Source organism: Penicillium bovifimosum (assembly GCF_028826915.1).
Source record: "Penicillium bovifimosum strain IBT 22155 chromosome Unknown utg000002l_segment0_segment0, whole genome shotgun sequence".
NCBI lineage: Eukaryota > Fungi > Ascomycota > Eurotiomycetes > Eurotiales > Aspergillaceae > Penicillium > Penicillium bovifimosum.
Window position 1 is genome coordinate 4,781,057 of NW_026622711.1, and position 25,937 is coordinate 4,806,993.

At 51.4% G+C, this 25,937-nt stretch overlaps 10 protein-coding genes across 10 annotated transcripts; 5 read left to right on the top strand and 5 right to left on the bottom strand.

The window, feature by feature from the left end:
• Positions 1–123: 123 nt before the first annotated feature.
• Positions 124–1,328, top strand: N7515_003007 (malate dehydrogenase; the record flags this gene model as incomplete). Its single annotated transcript, XM_056663751.1, has 4 exons — positions 124–189; positions 243–360; positions 418–662; positions 735–1,328. 4 exons carry the CDS (start codon positions 124–126, stop codon positions 1,326–1,328), a joined length of 1,023 nt encoding a protein of 340 aa, XP_056525864.1.
• Positions 1,329–1,675: 347 nt separating this feature from the next.
• N7515_003008 (ATP-binding protein) lies at positions 1,676–4,521 on the bottom strand (the record flags this gene model as incomplete). Its single annotated transcript, XM_056663752.1, has 3 exons — positions 1,676–1,834; positions 1,896–3,814; positions 3,876–4,521. 3 exons carry the CDS (start codon positions 4,519–4,521, stop codon positions 1,676–1,678), a joined length of 2,724 nt encoding a protein of 907 aa, XP_056525865.1.
• A 1,086-nt stretch (positions 4,522–5,607) lies between these two features.
• On the top strand, positions 5,608–6,182 carry N7515_003009 (uncharacterized protein; the record flags this gene model as incomplete). The annotated part of the gene is made up of 2 exons (XM_056663753.1): positions 5,608–5,692; positions 5,818–6,182. The coding sequence occupies 2 exons, from the start codon at positions 5,608–5,610 to the stop codon at positions 6,180–6,182; spliced, it is 450 nt and encodes a 149-aa protein (XP_056525866.1).
• Positions 6,183–6,508: 326 nt separating this feature from the next.
• On the top strand, positions 6,509–7,895 carry N7515_003010 (uncharacterized protein; the record flags this gene model as incomplete). The annotated part of the gene is made up of 4 exons (XM_056663754.1): positions 6,509–6,544; positions 6,671–7,030; positions 7,116–7,610; positions 7,704–7,895. The coding sequence occupies 4 exons, from the start codon at positions 6,509–6,511 to the stop codon at positions 7,893–7,895; spliced, it is 1,083 nt and encodes a 360-aa protein (XP_056525867.1).
• Positions 7,896–8,246: 351 nt separating this feature from the next.
• N7515_003011 (uncharacterized protein) lies at positions 8,247–10,763 on the bottom strand (the record flags this gene model as incomplete). The annotated part of the gene is made up of 1 exon (XM_056663755.1): positions 8,247–10,763. The coding sequence occupies one exon, from the start codon at positions 10,761–10,763 to the stop codon at positions 8,247–8,249; it is 2,517 nt and encodes an 838-aa protein (XP_056525868.1).
• Positions 10,764–11,393: 630 nt separating this feature from the next.
• N7515_003012 (uncharacterized protein) lies at positions 11,394–11,666 on the top strand (the record flags this gene model as incomplete). The annotated part of the gene is made up of 1 exon (XM_056663756.1): positions 11,394–11,666. One exon carries the CDS (start codon positions 11,394–11,396, stop codon positions 11,664–11,666), a length of 273 nt encoding a protein of 90 aa, XP_056525869.1.
• Positions 11,667–12,127: 461 nt separating this feature from the next.
• On the bottom strand, positions 12,128–15,140 carry N7515_003013 (putative vacuolar morphogenesis protein AvaB; the record flags this gene model as incomplete). The annotated part of the gene is made up of 4 exons (XM_056663757.1): positions 12,128–12,566; positions 12,617–12,725; positions 12,775–13,593; positions 13,643–15,140. 4 exons carry the CDS (start codon positions 15,138–15,140, stop codon positions 12,128–12,130), a joined length of 2,865 nt encoding a protein of 954 aa, XP_056525870.1.
• A 295-nt stretch (positions 15,141–15,435) lies between these two features.
• N7515_003014 (bifunctional nucleoside/nucleotide kinase/histidine phosphatase family protein) lies at positions 15,436–16,896 on the bottom strand (the record flags this gene model as incomplete). Its single annotated transcript, XM_056663758.1, has 3 exons — positions 15,436–16,104; positions 16,161–16,747; positions 16,797–16,896. 3 exons carry the CDS (start codon positions 16,894–16,896, stop codon positions 15,436–15,438), a joined length of 1,356 nt encoding a protein of 451 aa, XP_056525871.1.
• Positions 16,897–18,085: 1,189 nt separating this feature from the next.
• N7515_003015 (Nucleotide-binding alpha-beta plait) lies at positions 18,086–19,130 on the bottom strand (the record flags this gene model as incomplete). The annotated part of the gene is made up of 4 exons (XM_056663759.1): positions 18,086–18,281; positions 18,340–18,687; positions 18,752–19,031; positions 19,091–19,130. The coding sequence occupies 4 exons, from the start codon at positions 19,128–19,130 to the stop codon at positions 18,086–18,088; spliced, it is 864 nt and encodes a 287-aa protein (XP_056525872.1).
• Positions 19,131–22,096: 2,966 nt separating this feature from the next.
• Positions 22,097–24,119, top strand: N7515_003016 (Major facilitator superfamily domain general substrate transporter; the record flags this gene model as incomplete). The annotated part of the gene is made up of 4 exons (XM_056663760.1): positions 22,097–22,478; positions 22,530–23,284; positions 23,348–23,398; positions 23,457–24,119. The coding sequence occupies 4 exons, from the start codon at positions 22,097–22,099 to the stop codon at positions 24,117–24,119; spliced, it is 1,851 nt and encodes a 616-aa protein (XP_056525873.1).
• Between the last annotated feature and the right edge of the window lie 1,818 nt (positions 24,120–25,937).

A 25,937-nucleotide genomic window follows, 5' to 3' on the forward strand; every position in this document is an offset into this window, starting at 1 on the left:
CGAGAAAAGGCCATTAATCCGAGAACGCACGGGAGCTCGGAAAGTGTGGAGCCGCGTTCTCTTTCTCACCGGAATCTTCCCCTTCTCTCCTTCTTCCTTCCTCACACCTCTCAATCATCCATCATGTTTGCCGCTCGTCGTACTGTCAACCTCTTCCAGAAGCGTGCCTTCTCGGCCTCCGCTATCAATGTACGCATTGTCTTTTCACTACATCTTTACAGCTTGCTAACCCACTCGCACAGGCCTCCAAGGTCTCCGTTCTCGGTGCCGCGGGTGGTATTGGCCAGCCTCTCTCCCTGCTCTTGAAGCTCAACCCCCGTGTTTCTGAGCTCGCCCTCTACGATATCCGTGGTGGACCCGGTATGATGATGATACGACTTAATTGATGCAAACCCCGTCGCTGATTTGTCCTCGAAGGTGTCGCTGCTGATCTCAGCCACATCAACACCCACAGCACCGTCACCGGCTACACTCCCGATGCTTCCGGTCTCCGTGACTGCCTCGAGGGATCTGAGATTATCCTCATCCCCGCTGGTGTTCCCCGCAAGCCCGGTATGAGCCGTGATGACTTGTTCAACACCAACGCCTCCATCGTCCGCGACCTCGCCAAGGCCGCCGCTGAGGCTGCCCCCAAGGCCAACATCCTGGTCATTGCCAACCCCGTAAGTAGCAACCACAATCGCAATCGCGCGATTGCCACAATTTGCATCATTTACTGACCATCAGTCACACAGGTCAACTCCACCGTCCCCATCGTTGCCGAGGTCTACAAGGCCCGCGGTGTCTACGACCCCAAGCGCCTCTTCGGTGTCACCACTCTTGACGTCGTCCGTGCCTCGCGCTTCATCTCGCAGGTCCAGGGCACCAACCCCGCTGGCGAGACCGTCCCCGTCGTTGGTGGCCACTCCGGTGTCACCATCGTTCCCCTCCTGTCCCAGTCCAACCACTCTTCCATCGCTGGAAAGGCCCGCGATGCTCTTGTCAACCGCATTCAGTTCGGTGGTGACGAGGTTGTCAAGGCCAAGGACGGTGCCGGTTCCGCCACCCTCTCCATGGCCATGGCCGGTGCCCGCTTCGCTGAGTCTCTGCTCCGCGCCGCCCAGGGCGAGAAGGGTGTCATCGAGCCCACCTTCGTCGACTCCCCTCTCTACAAGGACCAGGGTATTGACTTCTTCGCTTCCCGCGTCGAGCTCGGCCCCAACGGTGCTGAGAAGATCCACTCCGTTGGCGAGATCAACGAGTACGAGCAGGGTCTCCTCGACGCCTGCTTGGCTGACCTGAAGAAGAACATCAAGAAGGGTGTTGACTTCGTCAAGTCCAACCCTTAAATGTTCACTGTACAACCACCCATAGCGAGTCGTGCCTTTTACTAAGTATTAATGAAAGTGTATGACCATGTTCTTTATACCAGATCGTTTTCATCTGAATCTATAACTCGGTCTACCCTACGACTTTGATAGGTAACTTGTAACCCGTTTTTCGCCCCCGTCAGGTGCATTGAAAAGTCAACTACCTGAAGTCTTCGCCTTTAAGTCGCAATGTAATACCCTGGACATGAGATGAGTTGGAAAAGCAGCCAAGGAACTTAACGACAATAAGCAACATAAGCGAACCGAATCTGCACCGATTTCCAATAAGCGACGTCTCCCGAAATGAGTATAAAAGATTGATAAAATCAAGTATAGCTGCGCATGGCGTCCAGGTATCCCGTTCCGCCGCGCAGGTCTTGATCGAATGTTTCGGCCACCTCTAGCACGCGTTTGATATGCTCCATCGAGAGCGGCGCACTCTCATTGACGGCCAGAGCTTGTGCGGTGCGGACAGAATTTTTGATCTGAGTGAATCGGTTAGGTACAGAATCGAGAAGTATAGAAAAGGAACCAAAGAAAACATACCTGTCGCCCGTTCAACGTGTGCCGGGAGAGCATGTCATAATCCTCCTCAGAGAAGGAAGCAATGCGCACACCCTCAATAGCACGCACGCGCTCGAGGAACATCTTCCAAATACTCCTCTTTGCCTTGGAGGCGAGATCGCCATAGCGCAATGCAACATGGATACGCGACTGGAAGGCATCGTCAAAGGTTTCCACCCGGTTAGTAGTCAAGAAGAGAATACCCTGGAAGTACTCCAACAACCGGAGGAAGATGCTGACGAGAGCGTTGCGGTGGATGTCATGGATAGTACGCTTCTCCAGGAAGACATCAGCCTCATCAAGGAGCAGCACTGCCCCCCAGGAATGCGCAATATCCAGAATCTTGTTCAGCTCGGCCTCCAGAGTCCGCGAGTCTGTACCCAGCTCACCAGCGCTGACCATATACAGCGGGCGACGGAGTAGCTCGGCGATGCCCTCCGCTGTCAGGGTCTTACCCGTCCCCGGGGGTCCATGCAAGACAGCCACAAGACCCTTGCCCTTGCCCTGAATCACATCGTCGATATTTTCCGCCGCATGGAAAGTATGCGACTCGACGAGGGCTTTGACGATCGACTTCTGGTTCTCCGGGAGCACCAGCGAGGCAAAAGCATCCTTATCCCACTCGATCTCGCTGATACCGGAAATCGTGAACTCGAGCCAGAGCTTCTCACTGAACGCGAAACCCAGGACAACCGGCGAGGCAATCAGCAACTCCTCTTCGGAGAACTCCCGCTCCTTAGCACCCGCCGCGCCATCAATCCGGTCCAACTTCTCCTTCTCGACCTCCGCCCCGTTCTCATCGACTTCAACCTCGACCACGCGCGGATTCCCTTCGGCATCCTCGATGACCTTATACATGGTTCGCGGTGTATCCGAGGCACCGCCGTGCTCGGAGTCCGAGTCCGAGCCACCACAGCAGCAGCCATCGCTGCCTTCGTCGTCGCCATCACTTAAACCCAGATCTTCCATATCTACGAGATCGGGATCCTTGGGACGGACGGTGGAAATAGCGTAGTTGGGGTTAATACGGCGGTGGATAGCCGGGTCGATCATGACGCGACCATTGATATTCACCTTGATGACGAAGGTGCGCTTTTTCTTGTAGAAGGCCATGCCCTTATGGAAACGATAGTTCATACCGCGCAGCGCGACAAAGCGCTTTCCACGCTCGATGAGCTTCGCACGCAGGGCCTCGGCGTCGCGGTGGTACTTGAGCGGGTAGCAGGCGAGACTGGTGATCTTTCTGGCGCCCTTGAAGGCCTCGACCTCGGCGGACATGGAGCCAAAGCCGTAGTCTTTCCCGTCGTATTCGAGGTAGCGGCCGTCGACGCTGTACCACTGGCCCTTCATGAAGGAGGACTCTTTGACCGCGTACTCGATTTTGAAGGCGCGTGGCTCATCGGCGTTTCCGTATGTTGGGGTGTAAGCGATGGTATTTGGCTTGTACAGAGCCCACAACAGGTCAAAGGTGATGGTGTTGGCCTCGAGCAGTGGATAGAGTGTCTTCTTGATGTCTGCGTAGTCGGTGTCGAGGTATTTGACCAGAACCTTGAGATGGGCCGCTTTGGCAGCAGCGGACTTGCGAGCCTTTTTCTTTTTCTCGCTGCGCGACTGCTTTTTCAGCTCTTTCATGTACTGTCGTGTTTCCTCCAAGTAGAGGAATAGCATGTTTGGATCAACGACGGCGGGCTCCTGAACAAGACTCACACCCTTGACGCCGTCCATGATCTTGGAAAGGGCATCACGGAGATGTTTGCTCTTGATATCAACCACCGTTTCGATGTATTTATTCTCCCAGTTGAACTTGCGACGGACATTGAAGATGTATTGGTCCCATTCGTCGGCGTCGGGGTCATCCACCGTCTCGGTGAGCTTGTACTTGTGAATGGTCGTGTCCCATACTATAAGAAGATTAGCAAATTGATTTGACATTCAAATGACAAGTCAAAGAAACCAACTCACATTGATCTACACGTTTATAAGCCACCTTTGAAGCTGGCTTCTTCTTCTTTGACCGCTTCTCCCGACGAGTCTCCCCCGGCTCACTCGCCGCCAGATCATCTGCATTGATCTCACGCAATCTCTTCGCCCGTTTCCTGCTAAGCTTGAGCTTGGACACCAATTTCCGTAGCGTCCTATCATCGATTTCATCATCAGAGTCCGTCGAAGATTCCGAGTCGGACTCAGAAGAAGACACCGATTCCTCCGCCTCAGCTTCAGCCTTGCGCGACCGTTGCTTCCTCTTCTTGCGACGTTTCCGATCCTTCATCGCTCGTCTGGCACGTGCTTTTCGTAGACGATGTCGCTTACGCTTATCTGAGTCAGACTCGCTCTCCGTTGAATCGGATTCTTCGGAGTCGGCATCGCTATCGGAATCTGAAGAAGAAGAAGAAGAGTCGGAAGAGCTATCGGTATCAGACTTTTTCTGGCTCTTCTTTCTTTTATTCTTCTTGGCCTCATGCTTTTTACAGACGAGTTTGGGAGGAGTTTCAGATGCGGGGGCGGCCTCTTTGACGGCGTCTTGGGTAGGCTGGGCAGAGCTATTCAGGTTCTCTGGAGGAACCACTTCATCTTTCACCTCCTGTGTGGTAGAAGTAGGGTCTGCCATGAGATTTAACAGGTTGACAGAGTCGTAGAAAAGAGGAGGATTTAAGGGTGATCAAGTTGGAAGACAATAAGCTAAGACTGCTAGAGAGTGGGAAGTCTCTACAAAAGATGAGGGAAAAGTAAGTAAGTAAGAGGGAAATGGAAAGAAATAAAAGATGACGAGGCCAGGAAAGAGAAGGAAGGGTGAGACGCACTTTATGTTCAGACGGACATCCCAAGGCTGCAGCCCCAAAGCCAATCAGTCGCCCCCACGATATACACGCATGAATGTGTTGGTAAAGTTGTAAACTTGTAGCTATTTTAGAATCTTTAGGTACTTAGCATCTATTCTTTTCTGACTCATCGTATTCCTCTCTGGCCGTCACGCTCAACTATGCGTAGACTACTATGCGGCTCCATAGTGGTTGCACACCGTCTCGTCCAATGTCTTTCAAATCCGACTGGAACTGTTGGTTTGGACAAAACCTGAGGCATGACCTTTTCCTTCATGCCTCAGGTTATGTATTCTCTTGATTTCACAGCTTCGTAGGACTGGCCCGGGCTAAATGTCTGGAAGGGCTTCAACCTACGTTGAGGTCTTTGTTTGTAAAATCAGTATGGTAGAACTGTACATACTTCTATATGAACACGCCCTCGCCGAGAAAAAGGGTGAAGTGTTCCATCTGGTGTTCTCTAGTTGCCTGGGATTGAATGGATCTACACCACCATGTCAAATGTAGCTTTGAATGTGGTTTCGTATATAAAAGACAATAAAACAATAGGATATAAGTAGGCAAAAGGAGAAAATTCCAATACCAGTCGTGGCGGGTGAGTTGGCGCCCGTTCAAAACGATGTGTCGATGTAGCCGCCGACGTAGCCCTAAGTCTCGACAACTCCACGGCTTCTTCCCGATCTAGGTCGACGACGAGGTCGCCGTCGACGACCTCAAGCTCGAAGAGGCGACACCATCCGTCGCCGACCTTACGAGGGGCATAAATTCGAAACGCGAAACGAAATATCCTTCTCTTCCTCGTCAACCCCCAACACTCCGAGTGTTCTATGTGGACTATGGTCGACCAAGATCAAGTCATACAACCTGTTCCCATCATGACCCACAAAGCAAATATGCCGCCAATGATGGATAAGGCATCGTCGTTGATGAAGATGCTTCAAGCGTCATCGTCGACAAAGAGTGAGTCGTCCCATAGAGGTCGTCGACGAGCAACGTCCTCAGATTTCCACGCCAAATAGGTCGACGACTTCTGCCGACCATGTCGAGAATCCTGCCATGATATCTTGCTGACCATTGAGTACTAGTACCCGACGACGAGAGCGATGACGATAGTTTCGGCGAGTGCTTTGGCCCCAGCTCGCCTGAACTTTTCGACGATCAGGGACCTTATGAATGCGGCCCTTATGAGGACGAGGGTGATCAATTCGGTGATGGTTCCCAAGACCCCGGAGAGAACGATGACGACGACAGCGACTCTGAAGAATATTCGTCATCCGAAGAGAGTGATTCGGAGGAGGGATCTTCGTCTGACGAGAGTGATTTGGAGGAGGAATCTTCGTCTGACGAGAGTGATTCGGAGGAGTTTTCCTCCAAAGAGACTGATCCGAAGGACGATGAGCTGAGCAATATTGGCCTGAAAAACCACTCTACCCGGCGTGTCGCTGGCTAGGTGCTCCTGCAAGCAGTTACCCAAGAGGATGGGGTCCTGGATGATGCTAGCCAACGTGCTGAGGCAAGGGATTGGATTCCAGAGGACCAGGAGATTCACGACGAGGGGGAAAGCGCTTAGCGCTACAGACAAAGCATCCAACGCTCACATCAGTCTCCTTGGGTATCTGGCTCCTGCCTCTGAAGAATTGGAGTCTACCACATGTTCAACCAACGGATTCTCTTCTGGTACTCATTCAGGATGTATCCCTAACCTTTTCCATCGCCTTGTAATTCCGTCTTCACCTTCCTCACCTCACCTAGGTACTATCCCACCATCATCACACAATGGACCTTCAGTTGATCCGTCAAGGCGAGGCCTCTGTGAGCCGCTTGACTCGTCTCCAATTATCATCAAATATAGATTCTTTGTGCGGAAGCCATCATGCCTCCCAAGAAAAACAGAAAAGACCAAAAAAAAAAGAAACAATACTCCCCGACTCGAAAAAGAAAGACAAGAACCCCGGTTCACCTTCCATGTATCTGCTCCCTGTTCGATTGTCTCCATGGGACCCGGACGAAGAACCTGAACAACCCGCGCCGACTCAGCCATCGCCTCCCCCCACTCGCGGGCATCCGAATATCCAACATGAAGAAAAACGTGGCCTGAGACAGAGATATTCATCCGTCTCTTTCATGAATGTGATTGACCCACGGCTTCGGGGACCTTTTGCCTATCCTGTTGTTCCTCAACCTGGCACTTCTCTCGCAAGTTCGCTTGCTGCGAGGGGGCCCTCACCTGTTGGTTTGTGTACTGTCACGGCGGCTACTCAAACTCCCAATGTCGAGCTAACGGCATCGCTGAAACTCGTAAACCAAGAGTCCTAAGCACATACCCGATCCCCACCAAGCATAAGCCAAACAGAAGAGACACGGCCTAACAAGTCCATCCTAGACGCGTGGCGAGATCGGGGAATCCGTGGTGGAAGTCAAAGGGCTCTCATCCTTGAAGCGAGTCCGGTTCAATCTGCCCGAGCCAAGTCAGTACACTACAGAGCAGCCAGTACCAACCTCAACCGGCTTTGCAATCCCGCCCAGTACCCGCAGATCCTCCTCCATGGAGGCATCCTTCTCCAGCTCCGGGTCTCCCTCAAAGCCCACGATCAAGAGCGTGTCCTCACCCGTCACTCCGCAGCATCCAGCCTCCATTTCCACGAGTCCTCTTCGCAGCGGCCATCCGGTGCCAACCTCATGGCAATCAGCTTCGAAATCGGATAAGATGATGTCACTGATGAGGCAGACGGCGGATGCGACGTCTATTTCGTGGGTGGAAACCGTGAAGATCTGGAACGACCACCGGGAGCTCGGCAGCAATGAGATAACCTCAATTGTCCTGCGCAGACTATGGAGCCATATGAGGACCCAGATCGGGGCTTGGCCAGGGTTTGATGTACGTATGACCTACACTTGAGATTGGCCTCGGTTCTCAGATGTTCTTGAACGAGGACCAAAGTTGATGAATTGATTGCTAACTTTCGGATAGGATGCTCGTCTAGAAGCCGTGCACGAGTACATGAAGATGAATGAGGAGGCTTTCGTGCAGGTCGCCCGGGACCTGTCGATGGAGTTCGGTTGGGGGATCTCCCGGCTGGTTTGCAAGGCCCGGTACGAGACCCTGAAGGCCATGGGCAAGATCAGCCGCAAGGGAAAGGGCAGGTCTCAAAGAGAATACTAGGCAATTTTCATTCTTTCCTTTCCATTGACGGGGTTGATGAGTGGGATGGACAGTGTGGTGAGACACGTTCATCCCTGAGAAAGTGCGGATGGGTCACCTGGTCAGTTGACCGGGCCAGCAGGTGACCACAGTCCACACTATGTACACTATGTAGGACTATTTGTTGGATTTTGGTCGAAAAGTACGAAAACCAAAAAACCAGCAAAAAAAATACGAAAATTATACGATTACACAAAATGTTCAGAATAGTAAAGTAGTTGCTCAAAAGTGGCTCAATATCAATTCCTTTGATAATAAACGCCCCGCTTATCCATCCAGAGTCATAACAATCATGAAAGAAAACAGAGAAACCTAGAGAACACTCAGTTCTCGTCTACCACTATTACGGACGTTCATGCCTGGCGCTGGGGCATGAGAACTCCAGTCCGATGATGAGGAATCACCCCGGCCTCGAGATCCACCGTTGGTACTAGCACCGACACTGATGCCGGCCGTATTGAGGGAATCTGCATCATCGATAACAGGAGGACCGCCAACCATGACAGGTCGGATCTTGGCGCCTACAAAACCGCGGCGATCACGGCCAGTGCGACCACGGCCGAGCCAGTTGTGTTTGAGAGCTTTTCCAAGGACCTCGATTCGCTCTTGGGCGGAATCGTTGGTCTGCACGCTTGCCAGAACGCTAATGCATTGTAGCATGCGGCCGACGGTCTCTGTAATGATATGGGACGAGTCTGCGGAGTTGACGCGGTGGACTATAGTCGGCCTGTTGTTGGAGGTTGGGGGCGATGCGACCGACTGGAAGAATAGAGGATCCGGGTTGGAAGAGGTGTTGGAGGCTGCGCGACTACGGGAATCACTGCTACCTGGTCGTGGGAGATTGGCCAAGGCACCCATACTGTCAGATGAATAGCTGTCCGCGACAGTGCTGAGGTGGGTGGAGGATTGCGAAGTGTAGCTGCCGAAGCCGGCGTCGAGCGAGGCCGCAGTGCCGGGACGACCTCCAGCGCCAGCGCTCTTGGCTGTAACGCTGAGAGTGGGGAATCCGGAGTTGATAGAGTCCAGACTGAGGCGGGAGAAGGTTGCTTTGAGGGTATCGTAGCGATTCAGGATAATGCAGTCACGGAAGGCGATCAGCACTAAGTTGCGCACATCGAGTGTGCCACCGACAGGCAGTACACCCCAGAACTCGCCGGCTTCGCGGCTAGTCATCAAGGATCCACAACCTTTGAATTCCAGGTCCAAAGGAAGGAAGACTGCTTGTATAAAGGGGAGGATCGTGCCAAACACCAGTAACCATATTTGAACCAAGTGCGGAACCAACTTGTCGTCTGGAACACCTAGTAGCGAACTGTGATTCAAAGTCGCAAACCCAGTCTGCAGTAGCTCTTGCAAATCCGTGATAATGGAAGTAGGGGCCCTCTTCAGCACGCAACGCTGCAGATGAACAAGCACCAATTTGTTGAGATCCTCAATGGCGATGCGAACGTCTTCACCATCGAAGATGACCAGCAGCTTCGCCTTGAGGAAGTCCCAAGCATCTTCTGGGGTCATGTTATTCAACCCAAACCCTTGCAATGTCTCCTTCAGGATAGAATCCGGGAGCGCCGTTACACCGGGAGACGGGCCGGGGAAACCACCCGGTGTCGGGGGCCCGCCGGCATGGAGCCATTCCGTCTGCTCGACCTCAGCGAGTTCCTTTTCCTTCTTCTCTTCCTTCTTCTTCTCGCGCAGTGCCCGACCGCCATGCAGGATATCTAGTCCACTGACTGACTTGCCAAAAGTCGCACCTGGAGCCGGAGACGCAGGGCTCGTGAAGGAGTATAGAGATTTCGGGGCATTGGGGTCTGCCGGACGAGAATTACTCGAAGCAGAGGATAGAGGGAGATTGAAGTCATCGCTCCGATCTTTGAGTTTCAGTTTCTGCCTTGATAGGAAATGGTGCTTGTGTTTGTCCTTATCCTTCTCTTTCTCCGGTGCCGGGGCCCGGTCTGCTGGGACAACTGTGCTCACCGAGGCATTGGAGAGATTGTACATAGATGAATTGTTCGAGGATAGATCGGCCAAGTTCGAGCTCGAGCCGCTGACCATGCGCGATAGCCCACTGATCTTGCTCGGGGAGGGAAGACCGCGGTCCTTGCTAGGATCTTTGTCTCTGCTGATCCCAATATGTTTTGGCTTGGAGAAAAGCTTCTTTTTCTTCTGTTTCTCGGGGTGTTGTTCCACCGGATGAGCACCTGCCCGCGGAAAGACGACATTGGCAGCTGTTGTGGCTACACTGCCTGGTGCAGGCTGAGGCGGTTGGGGCGAGGGTTGATTGACGCGCAATGGTGCAGGCATAAGAGGTGGCGAGGCACTTCCACTACGCCTCGGCCGTGACCCATCCTCCATTGGGGAATGTACATTTGGCTGTCTCTTTGTCTGTTGCATTGCCGCCTGAGCAGCGATGCGGGAGGCCGATACGGTAGAAACCTGATCTGTGGATGCCGTTGGCAGAGTAGGCTCAAAGAACCCTTGCGAGTGATGTCGTGATCGAAGCCGGGGTAGCTCGACCGAGGGGCCCCGGCCAGAGGGCCTTCGCCCTGTGGGGTTCGGCATGGGGTGGTGAGGTGAAGTGGCCGAGCGTGGTTGTGGAGGGAAATAACTCCCAGCAGGCAGTTGAGTATTGATCGGGGTTATTGGCGCAGCGGAAACGGTAGTCACATTGGATGAGGCGTCACTGCCGGAGGATCCGGGGCGACCCAAGTCGTCTTCATCGGAGTCGTCTTCCTCGTCTTCGTCATCGGACGGGGGTCGGGGGTAGCGAGGGGAAGGAGCGGGCGCTCGCTGACGCCCTGGCGAATTGGGGGATCGGAACGTAGGATTCATTATAAATAGTCCATGCCTCTCTCTCTCAGACTCTCTGTTGGATTTAAGGGTTGGGCGCAAAGCATCGGTGCCTACGTTACAAACAAAAGCCACGGTCGCCGATCCCTACCTCTACGGTCTGGATTTACGATGACAACGCTAGTTATCTGGCAGAATATCAGATCTACGAAAGCTGCGGAGACTCTGGGGGACGCTAAGCTTTGCTGGTCTGAACATCGGAGACTCTCGTTTCGTGTTTCTATAAGATGCCTTCCATTGCCTCTAATCCTTGCCATGCTTCGTACTGGTCTTGCAAGGCCTTTCAATATCGTCTTCTCCTGTCCCTTATTTCCACGATGATCATCTTATCACCATGCTTAGTCTCCCGCCATTGTCTCACTAGTAATCACCCAAAGACCCTTAGAATGCTACCGTATGATTAGAAGAGCAGTAAGCGAGATATACTGGGCTTATTCAAATAGATCGAGCCGGGGTCCTGGGGAATACGCCGGCATCAGTGACCACGGGCAAGCTTGAACAAACGGACCTGGACAGAAAGGCGGTAAGTAAGGCGGTATGGCCCATTAGCTGTGGACATGATTTCCTGCCGCTGCACGCTCTTTCCCCTCCAACTCCCCTGTCAATTTCAAAATGGCCTCCAACACAGTCAGTTTGAATGCAGTCTACACCGCTCCTCAAGCAACCAAGACCTTCGAGCATGTGATCCCAACTACAACCGGTACTCTGGCCGCTAAGCAAGCTCACCTCTCGGCGCTGCAGTCGCTCGTGCCCAAGCTGCAGGACGAGATCAACGTCTTCCTCACGGAGCGCATGGGGGAGGACAAGTTGCAGGGTCAATTTTCAGCACAGGAAGCCAAAGAGGAAGCGAACTACGGAGAGGAGGTGATCGAGGACGATGCATGAGTGCATGATCATGATATGAATTCGAGATCAACGTCTTCCTCACGGAGCGCATGGGGGAGGACAAGTTGCAGGGTCAATTTTCAGCACAGGAAGCCAAAGAGGAAGCGAACTACGGAGAGGAGGTGATCGAGGACGATGCATGAGTGCATGATCATGATATGAATTCCGGAAAGGGCAAATGCTATGGGTATCAAAGTCGCCGGAACAGCCTCCGTCGACACAAACAAGCCAACAGAAAAGAGATTCCGAGGCGACGAAACAAAAAAAGATGGAGGAAGATACAGTCATGAACAAGAATCGAGAATAAAATAACAACCCCGCGAACGCAAATGCAGGAAGAATGCAAGCACACTACTCAGCTCGGTAACTCGGTTTTCGATTCGCACATCCCAAGTGAACCACGGTGTTGCTGGAGATATGTCAGCGGTGAACGACTCGAAAATCAAAAAGACATGAACGACTTACTCGGGGAAAACGTTGATCACACTCCCGCCTAAGCGCTTATGACAGACGCCACATATCCGCTCCTCAGTGACAGTGACGTGACGAGCCCGTGTACCTCCACCTCGGACGCCCTCGCCAATCGCGAGTTGGGCTTGGATCTGCATATCTCGTGCCTTGCGCAGGTTTGCCACTATACGTGCTTCATTGAAAACCGAGTTCGCAGCGCGCATGCGGCCCTTGAAATAGAACTCCAGTTGCTGCACGGCCTGTTTGTCTGGTATGAGTTTCAATGCCGCATCGGCTGGGAGACGCGAGCCGTGCTTAGCCAGCAGGTCAATCGCGGGGTCGTTTTGGGCCTCGTAGCCATGGGGCGGGGAGAGATAGAGGGAAAGAAGGGTCAGATAGATGGAGTTCTCCTCTTCCCCCTTTTCGGCGAGGTGTACATGGTTACAGTATCTTTTCGGTGTTAGCAATTTCGGCGATTCGGACAATGACATATCACTCACTCTTCTGCTTTCTCGTGGTTCTCAAGCTTGAAAACGTAAATTTCGAGGGCCTGTCTGTGCTGGCCCATTTTGCTAAACAGAATAGCTCGCGCTTCGTGAAAGTTGGGATCTGGCATCTGTCAGTATGAGCTTGTTTGGAAGAATGATGCGCAACTTACCCTCTCGATTCAGCCGATCTAACATCTTCGCTGGCGAGTATTGCTCACTATCTTTCAACATCGTCAAGAATTTACCCTTCCATTCCCCTTGGCCGCTGTTGGATGTGAGTTGATCCATGTATAAGATGAGCAGTCGTTGATGTATGTCCGGAGTCAGGTCGTTCCATTCATGGATGACATGCTCGAGGTACTGAATGGCAAGCAGGATGTCTATTTTCTCAAGGAAAGCAAGCACTCGCGAACGGGGCAGTGTCTCCGCGTTTTCGGTGTCGGTCACGAATATTTCCATTCCCAACTCATGATTAGCACGAAGTGGCCACTCCCCAAACTCAATGACCAGATCAATTTGATCTGGCGGCAGGTTTTGGAGATATGCGACTGTGCGTGTCGGGCCACTCAGGGGACCGCTCTCTGTCTGTCCAAACCGCTGCAGCAATTCAAGTGCTTGGCGATGTAGTTTCTTGCCGTAAAGAAAATCAATCAGGTCGTTATATCTGCCGGTTTCCTCAAGTCTCTCCATCACCACATCTGGATCACAGAAGTTGGCAATGCGGAAGAGAGACCCGGCTAGTGATGGTGTCGCATACATGTGTGCACGGAACAATGTGGTGTCGACCAATCGTGCCTTGGCTCGGATTTCTGTGGCGAAATCCTCAGCAGATGGGAAATCGAGCAACTTGAGAACTGAGTCACTAGCTTCATCTGTAGCTCCAATTGGTGCAGAAGCTTTCAGAGAACCATCGGGGTTGAGGAAGCGCTGGAAGCGTCGGCGAACATCTGCCAGGTATCCCTGTAGCTCGCGGACAGCAATTCGAAGGCCTTTTGGGTCGGTTAGCATTTATACAAAAACACATGGAGCTTCCCGTACCTTTCTCCTCTCCACGGATACTGCTAGCCTCGCTTCCTTCGTCGGGCTTCCGCATAGACGACCTGATAGAGCCTCCGTGTATGGAGGCCTGCCCAGCAGCAAGATCCTCAGACGACCCATCACTCTGGGACCCATTCGCCTTTCCGTTCGGAACCTCGGGTTCCTGGACTGTGGAGAGATCGCCTGCGATCAATCGAGGGTACAGGCGAATCACACTCTCGGGGGGTGCGGACACCTCAGTGAAAAGATCCAAGGAGTCTCGATACTTGTTCAGAGCAAACAAGCTCTGTGCTTTTTCCAGTCTTATCGTGCGTAGTCGACCCGGTTTATCATGTAGAAGAGCATCCTCCAGCATTCCAAGTAAGCTAATGGCCTCATCAAGGTAACCTCCCTCAACCAAAGCATCAATCTGGGTATCGTAGCTCAAAGCTTCCATGCGCCAGATAATGCGATCGCTCGCCACAAGGAACCCTTTCCCGGCATGGGCGAGGCTAATATTCGGCTGCGGAATGTGCAAGATACTAGCTGAGGGTAGCGGGACTGACTGAAGTAGTGACAAAGTCTCCGGATTCCGTACTTCCAAAACACCCTTGGATGAGTCGTGCAAAGCCAACAAAAATGGGTACGAGTATCCAAGCTCCACAGGCGCATGACTCCAAGGCACCTGCTTGCGAGTGAGAGGTTGACCATCGACGCCGATGAAGGAAGTGTTGATATCCTTGGCCAGAAGAATCTGGCCTTCACTTAATCTTGTCGCAAGCGGCCGCGGCACCATACCTCCCATACCAATGTAGCTCATACTTGCAGCGCCGACGCCCGTGAACCGGCCCGCTTCCTCGATGCTGCCCGGTCCAGCGAGGTCTGTGAACTGCCCGCTCTCAATGTTGACCATGACAAAGCTCGAGTTCAACCCAACAACCAGTCGAGTGGCCGCAACCCAAGTCAGAGTCTTGACACCACTGACCAAGCTCAACTCAGCGGTATCCCGTTCCAGCTCCATATCGCGCCAAGCCCACATGAGAATCTTCCGCTTCACAGCGACAGCCAAACGGGACACAATTGCCGGCACATTTGTATCAGGATCATTGACGACATTCGACGTGATGGCGAAGGCGGAAGCACCCTTTGTTTGAGCGAGCTGCTCAACCAGCTCGTAGGACTGGGCATCGTGTAGTGAGACATATCCGCCAGCGAGAGAGACCAGCACATTTGCCTCCTTAATCAAGGCAAGCTGCTCGACTTTGTATCGGGAGAACTTCTCCAATTCGCGCAGGAGCTCCGTCTTGCCATCGTCGGTAACACGGTAAACGCGGAGGTTGCCATTGTTTAGGCCGGCGAGGAGGCGGTCGCCGTAGGCTAGGACGGATTCGATGCGGGACTTGTCGCGCGGCTTGAGCTCGACGAGCGGCCGCGCGGTAAATGCTGACAACATGGGCGTGCTGTCTTCAATTCTCTCCGCTGGAGGTTCGAGGGGCGCTGCTACTGGAGCTCTCCGCATGACGTCCGCAGCTGACTCAGGCCTTAGTCAGCATTTATTTTCAGGTAGGTGGGGCCTGCAGGCTGTGGCTGTTGGCCCGCTGGGTACTAGTAGTAACCCGCCCTAGGATACTATGCAACTTGCAAAGAATGGAGGATACTACAATTGCAAATGAGACACATGATGTGAAAATCCATTGATTCAAGTAGTTAGAGTATGTAGCGCCGTATCATCATGTTTTGGTATCTGAGTAACTTATGCGGTCCAAATGGGATCGCATCCAGGTGACGCCACGCCGATGCAGATCAAAACATCACTAGTGCTTGGTTTCCGTGCCCTCTTCCTTCTTAACCTCTGCTGGGAAGTCCTGGTGCTTCGCCGATGTACCCTTTCCACGCCAGGTCGACACCGCCGGGATATCAGCCTTGAAGCGTTGTTCCTCAGTGCCATACGCGCGGGGAGTGAGTTTGATGAGAGTATGCAAAGGTACCTCCATCCAAGGACTCTGCTCCTGAGGCACATTCATGAAGTAAGCATAGATGCAGCGGAGGACAGCCTGGTGAGTGACAATGATGACGTTCTCACTGCGCTCCAGTTCCATGATGATGGGTTCAAGTCGGATGACGACGTCGCGATACGACTCGCCGCCACGGTAGCGGTAGTTGTACTTGTCCTCGTCGCGAGCGGCAAAGTCCTCCGGGTATTTCTCGGCGATTTGTTCGTAAGTCAGACCATCGCAGACTCCCGAGTCCAGCTCATCCAACGCCTTCCACTCCAGCTTTTCATACCCGGTCTCCGCCTTCAGGTGACGAGCGGTCTGAATAGTGCGGCGCAAGGTCGAGGTCCAGATCACGATCTTGGTGTTATCGGGAATGCCGGACTTACGCATCAGCTCAGGGAGCGCGCGAGCATAGGCCTCACCCCGCTCGGAGATGTTAGAGTCGCCTCCAATCTTACCGGTCAGGTTGAACTCAGATTCACCGTGCTATTCTCGTCAGTTTCAATTCTCTGCAAAATTTCAGTTGATTCATGTTGACATACCCGCGACAGCCAGATGGAACGAGGCTTGATGTGAAGATTCTGGATGTAATAGACGAGGCGGCTGGACAGATAGTCCTTGATCTGGTTGATGATGACCGTGGAGCCCACGTTGATAAGCTTGACGTAAGTGTAATGCTTCTCGTTATCATCGATGGTCTCATACACCTTCTCATAGTTGCGAATGCGGTTGCGGAAATCAAGAGCAGCGACTTCAGGGTCTTGACCCTTGTAGTCGGGGGAAGTCGTCTTGACCTCCTTTATGTTGGTCATGATCAAGTCTTCGTCATCGCAAATTGACTCCACGAAGAGAGCCTCGATACCAGCCTCGTGGCAGTTCTTGTAGATCCACTGGCGACGCTCCTTGGTGGAGTTGGTGGCATCCAAGATGGCCACAACGCCCTTACCAGCATTGAACCACTGAATCATGTCAGACATGGCGGCCTCGGCGGCAGCTCGGCGCATCCGCTCGCCCTCCTCATTGTGGGGATCAAAGAAGGTTGCCTGTGGCTGCGGTGTGTTGAACCGGCGATAACTCCCAACGTTAAAGACACGTGCAGGAATACCAACCCAGCCCAGATAGCGCATGGCTGTCAGATGTCAGTCTCACGATCTCATCTGGAATGATGGTTTACTCACCCTTGCCGGCGATGAGACTCTTGCCTCGGGCCGGGAGGCCCACCATGACCACGCATATTTTCGAGTCGTCGGACTTCACAGTAATGTTAACAGATGACATCTTGGAGATGAGAGTTGCAGGATGCTGATGTTTTGATGATGCGAGAAAGGGCAAGGAAGAGAGAGAAGCGGAATTATAACAGCATCAACACAAACGATACAGGGTGGCGTCGTCGTCGGTTGTTTACCGCCACAGGTTCTACATGAGCCGCATCATATTGCCCGGGCATCACATCGCTCATGCCACGACACCAATACCAGTGACCCCATGCATCTATAACAAGCCCGGGATGGCATATACAAATCACGAAAATACTAGGCCTTGGCGTACAGTCCACAAATCAAAAACGGGGGGCAAAGAAAAAGGAAGACGAAGAGCACATCCACTTACACTGGCAACGAATTGCTTATGTTGACTCTGAACAGCTGAGGACATTTTGACGATTGGGCGATGAAGAAGCAGAGATCTCGGGAGATTTAGGGGGCAGTTCCGACCCGAAGCCGGAGGAATTAAGTTGATTTCCAACTGAACATAGGTCTGGAGGTGAAGGGGGAATTGAACAAGATGTGGAAGGATTGATATAGTGAATAGTCAGAAATCACATATGTATGAGAGTCAGAGAATTGGAAAAAAAAAAGAAAGAAAATAAAAGAAAAAAGAAAGAAACGTGATGGACAAGATTCAGGGAGAATTAATGCGGTGAGTCTTGGTCTGGATTTCCCCACTAAACGTCATCTCGTGGATCATTGAATCTTCTACATACAACTGGTTTCTAATCTATAGATAAGACTGATCTTGTACACACAGGTCAGGCCAATACAGTAGGCACTGTAGACTTATTCACTAATGTGAAAGAAGCAGGATGTTGATTCTTGCATTGAGCAAGTCAATGCTGCAAGTGTCGATCTAGCGGGGGATCTAGGAGAATGATGACATAGCCCTAGCTCAAATCGAGTGAGCAAACTAACTTGCTAGTAGTTATGTGTTAACTACTGTGTAGACTGTAGCAGATTGGCACTACTCCATGGATCCTCACAGCTGAGCTGGACTCTCCGTTCGCTATCTAGTTAATAGCACAGCTTTATAACCTCATCGTACCGAGGCACTAATCGAAAAGAAAAGGGAAGCCAACAAGAACTTAGCGAGAAATCGTGAATGAAATTGTGTATTCTTTTCAGGTATCATAGCTCATGCAAATGTGAGACGTATCATTATTAAGGGTATTTTCAAGTAGCAAGAACCTGGGAGCTCATTCAGAATCAACCTTAGGACCACGAGCAAATTGTACCCGTAAAGGACGACCCCATGGCCCTTGACGCCCATTTAGAGTCCGCATGGCTCTCTCGGCAGCCTCGGGAGTGTCGACATCGACAAACAGATAATAGTGATCGCCGGGTTCGAACTGCTTGGCGGGGTGAGGGGTGAAGACTTTGCTGACATTCTCACTATAATCACAAGGCCATTAATATCAATCACACGATCAGAAAAGCCACCCAAACTTACACTTTGAATCCCTCGAAGAAAGTTTCGATCTTGGTCTGCACAAGGTCATGATCGGTCACTCGTGGCAGCCCACCCACATACACGCGACTGCTAGAGTCGCTGTTAATCTTCGCAAAGCTCGGTTTGTCTTGTGGACGCCAGCGCTCAATGCGAAAGGGGGTAGGTGGGTTCTGAATGCGCTCGCGAGACTTGACAACACCGGGCTTAATCTTGACAGGGCGACCCAGCATATCGCGGCCATCCAGCTCCCTCATGGCACGCTCGGCATCGTCCTTGTTCTGCAAATCGACGAAGCAGTACGAAGGGTTTCGGCCGGTGAAAGGGTCAAGGGCAATATCAATGCGCTGGCTATGAAGGGGAGTTCAGTGGGCGATAATTCATGGCCATAGATCTGGTTCAAGTGTAGGCATACATGGGGAAGTTGGACGCTCCAAAAAGCGCCTCCACATCCTCCGTCTTGGCCGTGTAGGGCATGTTGCCCACATATAGGCGGCGGCCATCGTTGATCGCTTGGGGGACGTGCGCTCCGGGTCGACTGAAGGCTGCCCGGGTGGTATTGATAGGGACCGTAGGGTTGGGGCTGGCGGGGCTAGCATTTGTAGAAGGTGCCGGGTTTTCGACCTTCATACGCCAGTTGGGGGAATTGAAGGCTCGGCCATCGGTACGGACATTTGCATGAGGCTTGGTTGGAGCTGTAGAATTTAGATGATTAGTCGAGACTCTTTGGGGGATTTTATTGAAGATCTCTCACTATGTTGCTCCTCCAGTCTTGGACTCTCTGTATCGGCCATGATTCAGAACCAGAGAAAAGAAAAAAAAAGGTATGGCACAAGCGTATCTGAAGATATACAAGCCAAAGAATACAAACAATTTGCAGTACAAACGCCGAGAAATGAATTGTTCTGTTTTGCTATCGTCCACTTTTTTTTCTAGTTGGTGCAAACAATGCAAAGCACACTCCACTTGGTACTATTTTTTCACTTTGTTTTTCCTTCTTCTTTTCATCTCTTGACTTTAGCACTCTTTGCACATCCAAATGGCAGTGGCTCTGAAGATACGACCTTGACCCTGTCACCCTTGTGAATTGGTATAGGCTGATGAAGAATGATGAAGCTTTGTTCGGCTTTACTTTTACAGAGGCGCAGAGGCCTTCTCTGCGACCTCTAGACCAGCTGTTCCTGATACAAACATTCACCTCAAGAATGGTTTGAAGGGACAGCTTGACTGTTCAACAGTAAGTTTCAGATACTTTTCCTCCCTCTCTTATGATGAAGCAACCTTTTCACACAGACCTGTTCTGAACTATAATGTTGATCAAAATTGTACCAAATTGTTATCTGATAGAGCTTTTGACCTTGTTCTCATGTCGAGTTGTTTTAATCATCGCTAACATGATTCAAAAGGTTTCCACAGATTGTCGCTCCTTTTCATTCTATAGCTTCGATGCAGTGTGCGTTGCTTCATCGTAGATAGTGTAGTGGGGAGGTGTGACCTCCCCCTACAGGCATGCTTCCCCTGTCCACTCCCTTGGTTCTCACGTGAGCGTTCCTTACGTCTGCAGTTTTGCGCTGGAGATATAGTCGCGAGGTAGCTTCAGTTAGCAATACACACTCCTACACATCTCTGATTTCACTTCTTGTGCGCAAGCGCCCAACCTCTTTGTTCCTCTGGTCTGATGCTATGCTAGGTGGTACTTGCTGAATCGACCCGTGTGCCTCAGAGCACACAGCCTTAGAGCGTTCCCCTCTTCAATAGATACGTCCCGTAATCCACATTGACGCCTGTTGGCCGGAGATGCATATTGCGATGTACAGTTCTACCGCAAAAGTTTCCGTGGACCCGCCCCACCGAGAATATATATATTTGAACCCATGAGTTTGAAGTAAATAATTTACATCAGCCATCGCTTGTAATCACAGTAAAAATAGGATCATTCGACGGGGAATTGCTTGATTAATCTAATGATATTATTTAGAGAGTCTAATATTTAGTGTACCACCCCTGAGAGGAGATAACAGCCTCAACCCTGTGGTTCATCGTCCTCACCAACTTGTCAAAGTAATTCTGGCCTAGCTCCTCCCACGCCCGGTCGATTAAATTGGAAAAATGCTCTTTTAATGCACAAGGGGTCCCAGCAAATGATTACAGGTCCGGATTTATCCTATCATCATTTTTTAGAGCTTAGCCCAGGCATGTTTGATAGGGTTCAGATCCGGCGAATACGGAGGCCACTTCATCACATCATATTCGTGCTCATCCAACCACGACTTGGGTAAACGAGCCGTATGAACCGGGGGGTTATCCTACATGAATATGCGGTTGATATCATCGAAAATTTGAGTAGATATTCCTCTAAAACATCGAGATATGTGCGTGCTGAGTAGCCGTTTCGGGCGGATGCCTCATCTCGAACCATTTGGTATAATTTCGAGGAACCACCACCCCAGATCGCGCCCCGAATGATGACAGAGAGACCTTTCAACTTCTGGCATGTGGTCACATGTTCATTTTTATACTTCTCGTTGACGTGGTTCAAGTGGAAGACCAAACAGTCGGGCCTCTCTTTTCCGATCTCGACGGAACATTCATCACTCCACACATCTCGCTTCCACTCATCCCACATCCAATTCCAGTGGGCCAAAGCCCATTCTAGACGTAGTGCGGCCACTTCCGGAGTCAGGAAGGGTTTTCTTTTAGCATTTCAATGGTCATAGCCCGAGGAATTCACTAGACGAAAAAGGGTGTCGTCCTAAGCCGTTAAACCGCTTTATTCGCAAATTTCTCAGTACACGATAGAGGGATCGCGCGTAATTAAGCGCAGGTTCAAGCGTTTGCCACCCTCAGAGAGAATAGGGGGTCTCCCAGGTCGAGGGCAGCTCTTCCCATCTGCTCGGGCGCGTTCTTGTGCAAGGGTATATTGGATGGTTGAAGGGGATAAACTATAGTGTCGCGCAATAGTGGCTGTGGGAGTCCCAACTTCAGCTTGGCCAATAAATTTACCGCATATGTATGAAGATAACTCACTTCCCTTTACCTTGTTTAAATTATTAGGACGTAAGGGCGTTCTGGGAACTATGGTAGGTGTTTGAAGAAGGTGAGTTGGTTGGCACGCGTTCTAAAAACGCGGGTGTGGGGCCGCATCCACGGAAACTTTTGCGGAGGGACTGTAGTTGCCGAATGATCTGGCCACCGCTGCGTGCCTACAACGGTCTTCGATCTGGCCACAATTGGCCATTCGGCAACCTGTACTAATGTCTATCGATCTTCTACTATGAGTACTAAGTCACTGCGAACTTAATCGGTACGGGGACGGCAACTATAGCAGGGAAACCCAGGGCCCAACCATCCCTCAATAACACTCATTTGGTCTTTCCATTCGACTGACTGTCAATAAAATATGCAGGCACAGCCTAGGACCGGGCAACCTACGAGCAGATCAGAGCGATTCTTTGTCCGCAAGCCCCTTAGGGCCTTTACCTTATGCCAATCACCCCTTCCCAGAATCGTTGACTAGCCCAATATGAACCCTCTAAACCGTATGCCTGTTCTTTGACAGGTGCTTCCATGCTTTGACAGATCCACCTGAATGTCACTGTACATGCACATGCCCCCGAGAATAGACTCAAAAGTCGCATGTTATGGTTGCGTTCGAGTTTCTTTGTCTCGGGGACACCCCTGTCACTCCAGCTCTAAAAACCGAGCATTCACACTTCTACCATTTTTTTCACACCAACTCCTGTAGATTCAACGGAGGATGATGAAACAGAAGGGAAAAGTCGACGTCACGCCGTCCGAGAAATTCGTGCCGCAACGGCCATTTGGGACAGCGGCCGAGCGCGCACGACGCAATCTCAATGCGAAACTGTCTAACCCGCTGGCTGGGTTCAGCCATACCGAGTTACGGAATCAGGGGCGCACCTTCGCCGAATTCCATGAGATGGGCGATGGATCCGACATTCGTGCCTTTGAGCTGGGCGCTGTATTGGCACAGTCTCCGGAACGATATGCCAATGTCGCTGGTCTGACGAGTCAGGAGAAACAAGTACTGAGTCGGGAGTTCACACATCGCTGGTCCCAGCCGTGGAAGATGTATGGCGTGATTGCATTATGCTCTCTATCAGCTGCGGTTCAGGGAATGGGTAAGTACCCATTCAAACCTGCTTTCATGATGACAATGCTGACACTCACAGATGAAACGGTCGTGAACGGAGCTCAGATATTCTACAAATACCAATTCGGAATCGGCGATGATTCTTCTCGAAGCACCTGGCTCGTCGGCCTGGTCAATTCGGCACCCTACCTCTGTTGTGCCTTCATCGGTTGCTGGCTAACCGTCCCATTCAATCACTGGTTTGGGCGCCGTGGCACAATCTTCATAACATGCTGTTTTTCTGCGATCGCCTGTCTCTGGCAAGGATTTGTCTCGACCTGGTGGTCGATGTTCATCGCACGGTTCATACTTGGCTTTGGTATTGGTCCCAAATCCGCCACAGTACCAATGTACGCAGCCGAAACCGCGCCGCCATCTATTCGAGGTGCCCTGGTCATGCAGTGGCAGATGTGGACGGCATTTGGGCTCATGATCGGCTATGCAGCCGACCTCATCTTTTACAATGTCGAGTCCAGTACGATCGTCGGCCTGAATTGGCGCTGTATGATGGCCTCGGCGATGTTTCCAGCTGTGGTGGTTTGCTGCTTTGTCTTTGCTTGTCCGGAGTCGCCGCGCTGGTATATGAGTCAGAAGCAGTATTACCGTGCGTATCAGTCGATGTGTACACTGCGACATCATAAAATCCAGGCTGCTCGTGACCTGTACTACATGCATACTCTGTTGGAAGCGGAGAGTAGTATGAAACTTGGGCGGAACAAGTTGCTGGAACTGATCAAAGTCCCGCGGAACCGGCGAGCGATGCTGGCGTCGCAGACTGTCATGTTCATGCAGCAGGTAGGAACATTCTTTCCTCACAAAGTGATCGAATGGAGGATTTATAGGACTGACTCCCACTAGTTTTGCGGCGTCAATGTTATTGCATACTATTCTTCCGAGATATTCCTCGAGGTCAGTTTGAAGGATTGACTTACTCCCTGTCACCTCAAACGCTAAGAAAATTTCACAGGCCAAATTCTCTCCACCAGCAGCTTTAGGTGCCTCACTAGGCTGGGGTGTCATCAACTGGCTGCTAGCCATACCGGCGATCTACACAATCGACACCTTCGGCCGGCGCAACCTGCTACTACTGACCTTCCCACTAATGTCTCTCGCCATGTTTTTCACGGGCTTCAGCTTCTGGATTCCAGAGAGTAGTCACAATGCACGTCTTGGCTGCATTGTACTGGGAACCTATCTTTTTGGTATTGTCTACTCACCCGGTGAGGGACCAGTGCCATTCACCTACTCAGCCGAGGCATACCCACTCTACGTCCGGTCCTACGGAATGGCGCTAGCCACTGCAACGACATGGTTCTTTAACTTTATTCTGGGCGTGACGTGGCCATCCCTGCTGGCTGCCTTCACGGCACAAGGTGCATTTGCTTGGTATGGGAGCTGGTGTCTGGTTGGATGGTGGTTGGTGCTCCTATTTATGCCGGAGACAAAGGGAAAGACGCTGGAAGAGTTGGATCAAGTGTTCTCTGTGCCGACAAGATTTCATGCGCGATATGGTCTTCGGCAGATTGGATATTTTGTTAGGCGGTATTTGTTGAGGAGGGACGTAAGACCGGAGGTTCTGTATGAGAGGGAGGAGTTGGCTGCAGATCAAGATGTGGGATTTAATACTTGAAGTAGACCATTCAGATTATTATGAATACCTCATAGGCTTTCCAATTTGATCGAAAGCTCCCCCACGCTACGGCTATGTACAGGAGAAAAAGGAGAAGGAAAATGCCTGAAAACAGCAGATACCAGCCGGCCTCATCAAAACTGCAAAAAACCTCGTGGGAAAAAATAACAGAAAGAGTGCCGACATGCTGATGCAACAGAAAAAAGGAGGGAAGACTGGATCAGGCAGTTGATGCAGACGCCGGTTGTTTGGTTCGTTTGGATCGCAAACCCAGAGAAAGATATAACTTTTCCCCCGTCTGGGCTTGAGAGCACAAACGGCGCAAACATGTAGTTGGGGTAACCGAGTAGGCTTCAGTTAGGACTTCAGTTAGAGGCTGGGGCATGAAGTCGCAGCCCCCCAAGGTCGCGTAGGCGGGTGAAGGCAGGCCGGGGCAGAGGCTTCGTGCCCCAGCCTCTAACTGAAGTCCTAACTGAAGCCTACTCGGTTACCCCAAGGCGCAAATATCACGCAATCAATATCTCCGATGGAGTCTTGCTTGACACGCGCGCATTGATCATTTCGTGCACCATTGGTGGTACCTCGATATTCACGTAGGGCGTATGCCATTTTGATGGATCGAAAGGGTCAGGGTTCGACTTAGTAAACAAGGGCCCATGCAGAGCTTGCTCTCGCATGGGAATCGCTGCATGCGTCGACCGCCCCGTCGTTTCTCTGGCTCCACTGTAGAGTCATACGTTTTGATACTCATCACATCTTGGGAACAGCGGTACGTATATGAAGAGCCTGCGCCATTTGTTGCCATATGCGTGAACCGAAATCCTCCTTCGTCCCGGATAATGTCAGTGAGCTTCCGCATTGCCGTGTTTAGCGCCAATCGAAGGAATGCATTCTCCTGCACTGGTAGAGAACGAAAGTCGACCGGTAGAGCATCTAAAGCAAATGTGTATTTGCCGTCCAGTATTTCAAATTGGTTCTATGAGCAAGGCGTAGTCAGTTTAGATTACTCACTCGCTGATTCCAATTGCGAAGGACCTCAGTTAAATTCTCCCAGTCATTGACCTCCAATGGACGTTTCTTAGAATGCCGCTCGTAAGTTTTCTTTCGCTTCCCTTGCTTGTTGATTCGAAACTCATCTACTTGACGGCTTCTCCGGCACATGCTGCAAAGATACCCTCAGGATCCATTCTTAAAGACGTAGAACAAAGCTGCGGGTGAGGGTGGTGGGTGAAGGTTTGAGAGTATGAGATGCGGTGAAAGGGGCACGCGTAAGAAGCTAGGGAGAAAGAAATGAGGAAATGTAAACAGAAATGAGAAAACCCGAAACCTCATGAGTCATGACTAATAATCACATCACGTGAGACATAGATCTGGCGTGGGAAACTGGGAACCATACGGAGTACCCACTACCCAGATTCTTCCAGTCACTAACTCACTGGGGAATGGAGCCTATTGGTGGTCAGTGATCACCACGTGATCACAGTTACTAGTATATTGTCCACGTGACCAAAAGCGACGAACATTCGTCGCATACACAAACAATAGCACGCTCAGACAAGCCTCCCTACCGAGACGATGGGGAAGCCCGGGAAGGAACGCGAGGACCTTGTCGCTTTGCTGCTGGAGGAGAAATATGAAGAGGCTGAGAAGATGAGCAGCACTTTTCTTTGTGAAGACGAGTCGTCTGAGGCTGAAGAGTAGTTATAGCCCTTCTGCCTCGTTCGCAAGCCAGCGCCGATTACCAAGGCCGGCAGAAAGCTGCCAGGCTAGTTGAATCATTTCAATTCCCGTGATCTAATGCGTTTTCGCTCCTGTCCA